Raw genomic sequence first — 9693 nt, 5'->3', positions numbered from 1 at the left:
AGAGACTCAGGAGGCTGAGGCAGGAAAATCACAAGTTCCATGCCAGCCTCAGCAATATAAAGAGACTCTAAGCAACTTAGTGAGACCCTGTCTTAAAATTAAAAAATAAAAAGGGCTGAGGATGTAGCTCAGTGGTAAAGCGTCTTTGTGTTCAATCCCCAGTACCACCCCTGCAACCCAACACGCGACCGCGCGCGCGCGCACACACACACACACACACACACAGAGAGAGAGAGAGAGAGAGAGAGAGAGAGAGAGAGAGAGAGAGAGACCCGCATAATAAAGGGACTGTTAGTGAATCCTGAGGTCAAATGACATGTATCTTTGATCTTACTAGATAAGATAATTTGTATCTTACATTTGACTCAATCAGGATGCCTTAGATAACAAAACAAAACAGATTAATAATGTGTTTTGTCCTAACTATTGCAAAAAGCACCTAAATTGAGTTCTGCTTCGCCTTATATATTTTTCCCAATGATTACACATTACTTCCCAAACCAGTAAAATAGCAATGAGACAACAGAGAAACAGACAACAAGCCCCTGGTGGGTTAAAGACAGGCACAGTGCTCTGCAGTCTCCAGGGTATCCCAAAGGTGCGGAACGCGGTGCCACACCAACACATAAATACTCAATCTCTGAATCTCAAGAGAAGGTCACAGGGACCCGCGGCGCCAGGGCTGGAAACCCAGCGTCCCTCCCTGTCTGTGCAAAGACAGAGAGAGGACCAGTGTGCCCTGGGAAGGATGGTCCCAAGCCGCTGGCCCGTCTAGCCTGACCGCAGCCCCACCAGGGAGGCGGCGGATCTGCCCCTGGGCAAGAAGCTAGGGGAGAAGCACTCAAGAGGGCGGCGGAGGACAGAAGCGCCGTCCCAAGGGAGCAGGGGAGGGCGCGCGCGCATGCGCAGGAGCGCCACCGCCGGCCGGAAGAACAAGGCAGCCGAGCCGCTGCTGTCGGCGCCAGACGGCGCGCCGGCCGCCGGGAGAGCGTGGGCCACGAGATGGGGCCCCAAGAGAGCGCCCAGGAGCGCGCCGGGGAGCCTGCCGAGGAGCCTGCCGAGCTCCTGGAGTCTGGGCTGCAGCTGACCGACCCCGCGCCTTCGAACGCCAGCGAGGAGCCTGCGGACGCCGAGGCAGCCGGGGCACCCGGAGGCGGCAGATGCTGGCTCTGCAGATCCTCGCCGTGCTGCTCTAGCGCGGAGCCCGGTGAGTGCGCGTGCGGCCCGGGCGCGGGTCTCACCTGGGGGCCGGGCGGGGACGGGCGGGGGCGGGCGGGCTGGGGCTGGGGTCTCCGCAGACCGGGTACAGTGACCACCGCGCCTCCCTCAGCATTCCGCCCTGCGCCCGGGAAGACCGTCGAGCTGTCACCTGGGGGGCTGCAAAGCACAAGCCCCTTCGTGCCCTCGCCGGCGCCAAGACTGGAGAAAGTTTCTGATTGTGTTCGCAACCCTTTGCGGATTCTAAGGCTCCTCCTGTAATTAGTGTTGCTGGCAGGACCTTGGAGTCAGATTGCTGTTTGTTGTGCCCTCCCCGAGGAAGTTGAAGGTGGGAGGTTAGCGAGAGAGGCCAAGGCCGAGGTCAGAAGAAAGCTGACCCTCAAAAACTTATCTCGGTCCTAAACCCGACCCCTCGAAGAGGAAGTTGAAAAGCATGTCTGCTCCAAAAAAGTGTTTGTCCCAGAATCTTAGACTCTTGGAAAGGCAAAGTTGAGTAGGACCATTGGTGCTTAACCTTTGGAGAATAGGAGAGCTTTTTAGCAACTTATGCAAAACTCCCTGTTAAGGATTACCTAGTCCTCAAAGACAGGAAACCCCTTCCGCACCCCAACCCCCTCTACCCTGTGACAACCCTTGGTCTCTGACAAAGAAGGAAAGTGAGGGTTTGGTGAGGGTTTTGTTTGTTTGTTTGTTTTGTTTTTGTTTTTCTTCTAAGGTCTGTCTGTGTGAAACACTGCAGGTCTGAGCAGCACCAGCTTTAGGATCTCAGCTTGCCAAAGGCCCTTTCCATTGGCACAGCTTCCTAGAAGGAAACATAGTGAGGTCTCCTTTTAAGACCAAGTTATAATGTTTGCATCACCAGATCTCCTGGATCTCCTCCCTTAAACGTGACCTGGGATTTCTATGTCTCTTAATTTTACCTCCTTTATCTTAATTTTGCCTCAATTTTACCTCCTCACTGTATGCACTTTACCCAATTTAGAGAGACAAGCCCTGAAAGATGATTCTTGCTCCATTTCTTCCTTAAGTGCTCATAGAAACTTGTCTGATTTTTGGTCATTTATACAAGCACTGGTATCTCTAGAGCCAGGTTACCTCAAATTGGTCAGTGTGCAGCTCTTGAAGAGGTCAGTTTCTCACCTTATCAGCCAGTGGCTAAAAGTCATAAATCCTAAGTCAATCCTTGCAAAGTCATGAACATTTCCTCTTTGTGAATTAACAAGGAATACTTAGCACATGGCAAAATGACAAACCTGTGTTGAGCACACCTAAGAATCTTGTGGTGTCTTTTAACTTCAAAGAAAATTCCTAACAATAAGACTTAGTAATAGTTATTGTAAGGCAATCAGATAACAATCTGAAAAGAAGATTGCCGGAAAAAGTACTTTAAACCACTATACTGTTGTCATGGAACTTTTTGACAGTCTCCTTTTTAGACTCTATCTAAGTAGTTATCTTAACAATGTTGGTATTCAAGTTCAGGTTAGAATTCTTACCCATTTTTCTTACATTCTTGCATGACCCTAACAGACAGTGTATAGCTGTCCTAAGAGATCTTTTTGCTTTCTTCAGGAATAATGTAGATCTTAGGCTGAAGAAGGGAGAAGTTGGCTTAGTACTGGGCCTTGTGTCTTCCTGGAAGGAGTGAGTTCTGTTGACCAGTAGTGGTCCTCAAATAATGGAGCTTTTACAGCCCCAGAGGTTCTGTTTCAGTGGGCCTGGGGTGGGGCTTAGGAATTGAGTTTTTTAAAGTTACTCAGGGGATTCTAAATCCCAACCAGATTTGTGATCACCCGTTTAAAGCAGAGGCTCAAAGAGCTGAGCAAATTTTCAGTTTCCTTTGGGAAATTACACTTACTTAATTTGAATTATTTAGGGTTGCCACATTATTGGATATGTTCCATGTGCTTGTGGAAATACATTACATGAGCACACACCTCTCTGGGTTATCCCACCCTGTTGCTCATCTCCATTGACAGAATTGAAATTATTATTCAGTAAAAGACTGAGGTTTGCCTGAGTATACCCATTCCTCACCTCATCCCTCACCTTCATTAACAGATAATCAGATTCAGCTAGGCCTTCTAACATCTGTCCTGTCCAATCGGGAAACATGAGCCTTAAGTATTTATAGGTTTAAAGAAAAAAAGTGTGTATGTGTTTTAAAGGGAAAGAACATCAGAGCCAAGGGTGTAAAATTACCTTTTAAAACAGTTAAATATCATGTTAAACTGAAATTTTCCTGGAGAAAAATTGACAAGTTTAGGTTGGAGGACATCCTTGAATTATAGAGCAGGGAGATGTTTTCTGTCCTTGACCTTCTCACTCTGTTCTGAGGGTACAGTTTCTATGTATTATGGGCTGGGTTGCTTTTAAGAAAAACTGTTTTATTTGGATCTGAATTCTGAAATTTCAGAAGTTAAACTCCAAGGCTGACCACAGGCAAGGCATGCTTTTTGTGGTACTTAACTTGGAAGTCCTCTAAAACTTCCTTCTCGTGGCCTGAGTGGGCATATGCAGTTCACTTCTGCACTATTTGAACATGTAGGGACAGAATAGAACATAGAAGGTTCTGGCACCTATAAGGGTTGATGGTTGCTAGCTTCAAAGCAGTCTCTCCAGATGTGCAGAAGAGGAAGAGTGGAGGTCTCTGATGAGAAGGGTATCTTTGACTACAAAGGTCAGGCTGTACAGTGACCCCGGAAGGACTGCAACATCACACTTTGGTCTTGATTTTTAGTCACTTGTGGGCAAAGGTATCTAACTGACATGAGGATGTTGAGAAGGACATTTAAAAAAAAAAAAACATTGTTATGCAATAGTGTTCTATAGCTGAGTAACACATTGTACCTTCCTAGATTGAAATGATAATCCTAGTTTTCCAGCATTTGTACATGTTCACACACTCATCATGTGTTCACACACTCATCATGTTCAGTGTGCTCTTAACTGACAACAGTCAGTTGTATTTCTTGTCCTCAGTGTGTGGGCTTTTAGGGAGTGTTCCGCTTACCCTGCTCTGTTTGCTTTCATTGACCAAGGAATGACAGTGAAAGCAGGTTCTACTCCTGTGACAGGAAACTAAGACAGGAAGGGGCTAAACACAGATTGTCATTAGCAGATTGAACACTGGATGCTCTGGAGAAAGCACAGGTTTCCTGGTTCAGATGAAGCCAAGAAATAAGGATTAGATGAAGTGAGTCTCTGCAAAACTCCTGGGAGTCAGAGGGCACTGGGGACCCTGCAGCCCCTGCCCTCAACTGGAAAGATGAGTCGTGAACCATGTTACATATATGATTTACAGTTCAGGATTCCACAACAGAGAACCTTCCCATCTTATGTCGTTGCCAGTCACGTTAGATTCTTAAGTCTTTTGTGAAGTTCTCTCAGATTCTTTGATTTCACCAAATATTTATTCAGGGTCTTCCATCTGCCAGGCAGGGACAGGATAGCTGAGATCCTAGCCCTGGAGGAGCTCACAGGCTCACCAAATCAACAAATGATCAGATAACCCTGTTATTAACTGTTTTCCAGAAAAGAACACTTTCTTCAAAAAGCCAGGTTCACTAGTGAGAGGGGAAGTATTTTTCACTTCCATCTTGACAAGTGTTTCTTGAAGATTTCTCTCACTGCCTTGGCAAGCTTTTTGCTTCGTGACTTGTAAGAGAGGGTGATTCTTCAGTAAGCCAAAGGAAATCCATTTTATAGGGTGAAACAGTATTTTTTAAATGGTTTAAATTGTTGCCCTTATCTAGGGGTTCTTCATAATTGATGGGGGAAATGGTACAGGTCCAAAGAATGGATGTGCTTAGAAGGAAGTATTTATAGTCTGTTAGCCATTGACACAGTTCCATTTTTCTCAATTTTTAAGTGCAAATGATTAAAAAAAAAAAAAGTACACTTGGAAGCAAGGACTAACCAGAATTTAATCTTTTTCAGAAGCCAAGAAGAAAGCACCCTGTCCTGGACTTGGCTTGTTTTATACATTATTGTCTGCCTTCTTTTTCTCAGTGGGCTCTTTATTTGTTAAAAAAGTGCAAGACGTCCATGCTGTAGAAATTAGTGCATTTCGATGTGTGTTCCAAATGCTAGTTATTATCCCTTGCTTAATATACAGAAAGTAAGTATTTCTTAAAACTGCAAAGTAGAAGCTATTAATAAATGTGTGTCTATCTTTTGACCTGCCTTATTTTCTCTACAGTATCTGCTTTATCATAGATTTACCAGTTTCTATACCCCTTAGCTCTGATAAGTGAAAAGGCACATGAATCTATCCACACAAGATGCTGTTGTAAGCGCTTACCACATGTCCACAAAAGGAGGAAAGAGAGTCATTCACCACCACCACCCCGCTTTGAAAATAAAGCTTTTCCTATATAATTCCCCTTATCTTGTACCATCTTCCCTTCTTCCCATTGGCATCACTAATATTTGGAAGAAAAAAAAAGTAAAGGTAAGGAAGTAGTGGTGTCTCCTAGAGTCAGAGATTTCTTTATTTTTTTTTTTAAACCTTAAAGAGATTTTATTTGGATACCCAATTTCTTTCTTTCTTTTTTTAAAGAGAGAGAGAATTTTAATATTTATTTTTTAATTTTTCGGCAGACACAACATCTTTGTTTTGTATGTGGTGCTGAGGATCGAACCCGGGCCGCACGCATGCCAGGCGAGCGCGCTTCTGCTTGAGCCACATCCCCAGCCCTCAGAGGTTTCTTTAAATGAAACAGACTGCTCTCTTACCAGGGTAGCCACAAGGCCATAGTAGTTTAAGATTTAGGTCTTCCCCAGAAAGCCATAAGGATAAGGATAACCTTGAGCAAGGTCTTTCTGGCTACCTTCGTATTCAGCTTCCTCCTTTGGAATGATACTCTGTCTTCCGCCCTGCAAGGTGGTTGCAAGAGTCAAGTAAGATTTATTCTAGGTCAGAGTGATTTGTGTATGTAGAACATAACAGTATATGAACACTATATTTATTGTCCCCTCACTGTTCCCCCTACATCCCTCCATCCCTGCCAATACCTCCTTGCCTTCCCTGTGGAATCCCCCACTTTCCCCAGGGTTAAATCATGCCTTCTCAGGTTGTTATAACCTACACACACCCCAGTGTACTTTGAACCCTGGGAGAGAGGCCAGTGGGTCCCTATTAGCTGGCTGCCTGCCTCTCCCTGTCTATGGATGAGATACTTAAACCCCAAATTAAAATCTTTACCCATTTGCCACCTAAGTCTCCTTGTGTCTCCTAACATGATGCCAGTTCACTTAGAAGAGTTTCACTCCATGTCTTGAGTGAGGAATTGTTGCAAAAGTGAAAATCTACTAAGATTAATGTTATCGGGATTTCCAGTGTGAATATGTGCAATTCTTGATAACTTTAGAAAATAAATGATGATAAGATAAGAAATTTGTACTGGTGGCAACAGAACTCTGAGCCTAACATAACCACCTTCTCCATTTTGGGATGAAAATATTGTCACAAGAGTTTTCTTAAAATATTTGGCCCTAATCTGTTTTGACACATTTTATGTTTCACTATCACAGAATACTAACTCCTGGCTTTTCAAAATATGGGCTGAGGGTGGCCACTCTTTGATTTCTAACTCCGAATATCCAGAGTTGTCCGGATATTATCCAAACACTACACATGCTTTTGTAATGTATTTTAACTCTTTTGTCATGAGGATAACAAAAAGTTGTTTCACATTCAGTGGCTAAAGTAAGTTTTCACTTTGCTTCAACTTTTATAGAAAAACTCATGAGATTGAGAATGCACATTCGCTAGGATCAAATTTCCCTTTACAGTGCTAATAAATTTTGAAATTATATTTATTATAAAAATGACACATTTTCATCATAAAAAATTTGGAGAAAATAAGGGAAATTATGAGTCTACCTGCTAAGGTATAACTGTTAACATCCAACCTATTTTCCTTTTTATCTTTTTTGCAAACATAAAAAATTATAGATGTATGCTTAGGGGAAATAATATCTATATTTACTGATTTATATTGTTTATGAGATTCTTGTATGCTATTTTTGCTTGTACTGTGAACACTTAATATCATTAGCTATATTTAGAAAACATTTTTAAAGGTATATAATATTCAGTGGCAGATATTATGATTAATTTATTATTCCCTTTTGATATTTAGTACTTTTGAAATGTTTACACATTTTGCTTGAAAAACAAATACCAAGTTCACTTAATATGCATTTCTTCATTTGAATTTACAGAACTGGGTTTATAGGTCCAAAAGATCATCGAATTTTCCTCATTCTCAGAGGAGTCCTTGGTTCTACCGCCATGATCCTTATATACTATGCTTTCCAGACAACGTCCCTCGCAGATGCCACAGTTATCACGTTTAGCTGCCCAGTGTTTACATCTCTATTTGCTTGGATATTTCTCAAGGAAAAGTATAGCCTTTGGGATGCTTTTTTCACCTTGTTCACAATCACTGGAGTGATCCTTATCGTGAGACCACCATTTTTGTTTGGTTCCGACACTTCGGGGATGGAAGAAAGCTATTCAGTCCACCTTAAGGGAATGATTGCGGCAATCGGACATGCCGTGTTTGCTGCATTGACTCTAGTTATCCTAAGAAAAATGGGAAAATCTGTGGACTACTTTCTGACCATTTGGTATTATGTCGTACTTGGCCTCGCTGAAAGCATCATCGTCCTCTTTATAATAGGAGAATGGAGTCTGCCTTACTGTGGCTTGGACAGGCTATTTCTTATACTCATTGGGTTCTTCGGTTTGGGGGGTCAGGTATTTCTGACAAAAGCACTTCAAATAGAAAAAGCAGGACCCGTAGCACTAATGAAGACAATGGATGTGGTCTTTGCTTTTATCTTTCAGATTGTTTTCTTTAATGACATACCAAGCTGGTGGACAGTGGGAGGTGCTTTCTGTGTAGTAGCCAGTAGTGCTGGAGCAGCCATTCGTAGATGGTTCCAGAGTTCCAAATGAAGCATCATTGCTGAAATTGATATTTTTTTCAAGTACACCATCAACCATTTCAAATACACACACACACCTGGAAATTTGCAATTATTGATTGATTATATTTAATAAATTTCATAAATAAAGTACCATTTTTTGGATATGGTATGTCTTTAATTAAGAATAGCTAGCCTGGGTAGTCTAGCAAAATTTTTTGGTAGTTTTCTGTTTTGTTTTTGCTGTTGTTGAGGTGGCCTTGATGAGAAGAGAGCTCATTATTTGAAGAAAAACTGCAAAAAATTTTATGACTCTTAATAATATATAATTTTTAAACATATTTTTGGTACTGATGGGATTTGAGTGGGGAAATTTTAGAAATTATTTTAGCTGTGTAGAGCCTAAGAAACTTATTGATAATGCTGCTATCATTAGTATTATGTTAACAATTCATTTGCAACATAATTCCATTTAGGATGCCAAAGCTGAAGTTTGGTATAGGTGCCTACTTATTGGTATTAATAATCAAATGAATTGGCCTTATTTTTGAGGATTTTATAAATGATTACCAGTCATACTTTTAACTCATTTGTGCCTTTTCATTTTGATGGTGGAGTTTTTATATGTAACTTCTAAAAAGTCTTTAAATGACCAAATTTGGTCAGTAATTTTCTGTTTCAGTGGCATTAGCAACTGTAGATATCATTTTATAATTCTGTCCTCTTTTTTGTTTTTTGACATTGCATTATTTATTTTTTTTGACACTGCACTATTTTTTTTTTTTAACATTCCAAGATTTCCAGTCTTTAAATCACAAGAGCAAAATCTTGGCATGATCAGTGTGCACACTTCTATCCTGAAGTGTTTTCTTCTCACTTGAGATGTGATTTTTCTATAAATTATCCTTGAATTTATAGTGTGATGCCAAATAAAATTTTCTCAGGATCTTATTAAGTTGAAATGTATAATATTGCCAAGATTTTACTATTTTAACTTACAAACACTCAGTTTCATTAGGTTTATCCTAATAGGTATCTCCCTTACCTACTGAATCACTGTCTTTGGACTATAGACGTTAAGTAACTTTTAAAAATGCAGTTCTACTATTAAACTTAGTCTTTTTTCCTTTATGAGATTATATGTAATAATGCTTATGCTATACATTAAATGTAATGATCTGTGAACCCCACAGTTCATTGACTTTTATAGTTTCTTACATAGAAAAAAAATCACTGGTAAGTTCTAGTGTTTCAGCATGATGTTAACTATCAAGCTGCACCACGATACATTGTGAATTCAAAGAATACATTTTTTTTTTAATCTGGAGCATCTTCCGGCCAATATTTTCCAGTTGAAGAAAGAATTGGGTATCTAGGAAAGCGTAGCAGGTTAGTCCCAATATAGGAAATACATGCACATGAACCTTTAGTGGCCTCCAACGCTTACTGTGTCTGATACATCATCTATCATTATCTTAAGCTGTTGAGTAGAAAGGCTAAAGGTTCTTTCCCACCCTTTCATTATAGTTCTTCCAAAGT

At 41.1% G+C, this 9693-nt stretch overlaps 1 protein-coding gene across 2 annotated transcripts; it reads left to right on the top strand.

The window, feature by feature from the left end:
* The first annotated feature begins 728 nt into the window (after positions 1–728).
* Positions 729–8319, top strand: Slc35g1 (solute carrier family 35 member G1). 2 transcript variants are annotated; one of them, XM_040272645.2, is made up of 3 exons: positions 729–1207; positions 5230–5338; positions 7447–8319. In XM_040272645.2, the coding sequence occupies exons 1-3, from the start codon at positions 1003–1005 to the stop codon at positions 8183–8185; spliced, it is 1053 nt and encodes a 350-aa protein (XP_040128579.1). In that variant the 5' UTR covers positions 729–1002; the 3' UTR covers positions 8186–8319. The 2 variants fall into 2 exon arrangements, with proteins under 2 accessions (XP_040128579.1, XP_013217572.1); XM_013362118.4 differs by having other exon boundaries at positions 733–1207; positions 5158–5338.
* The last annotated feature ends 1374 nt before the right edge of the window (positions 8320–9693 follow it).

Source organism: Ictidomys tridecemlineatus, chromosome 1 (assembly GCF_052094955.1).
Source record: "Ictidomys tridecemlineatus isolate mIctTri1 chromosome 1, mIctTri1.hap1, whole genome shotgun sequence".
Classification (NCBI taxonomy): domain Eukaryota; kingdom Metazoa; phylum Chordata; class Mammalia; order Rodentia; family Sciuridae; genus Ictidomys; species Ictidomys tridecemlineatus.
Note: the sequence above shows the minus strand (reverse complement) of the source record. Positions and strands in the feature narration are given on the sequence as shown.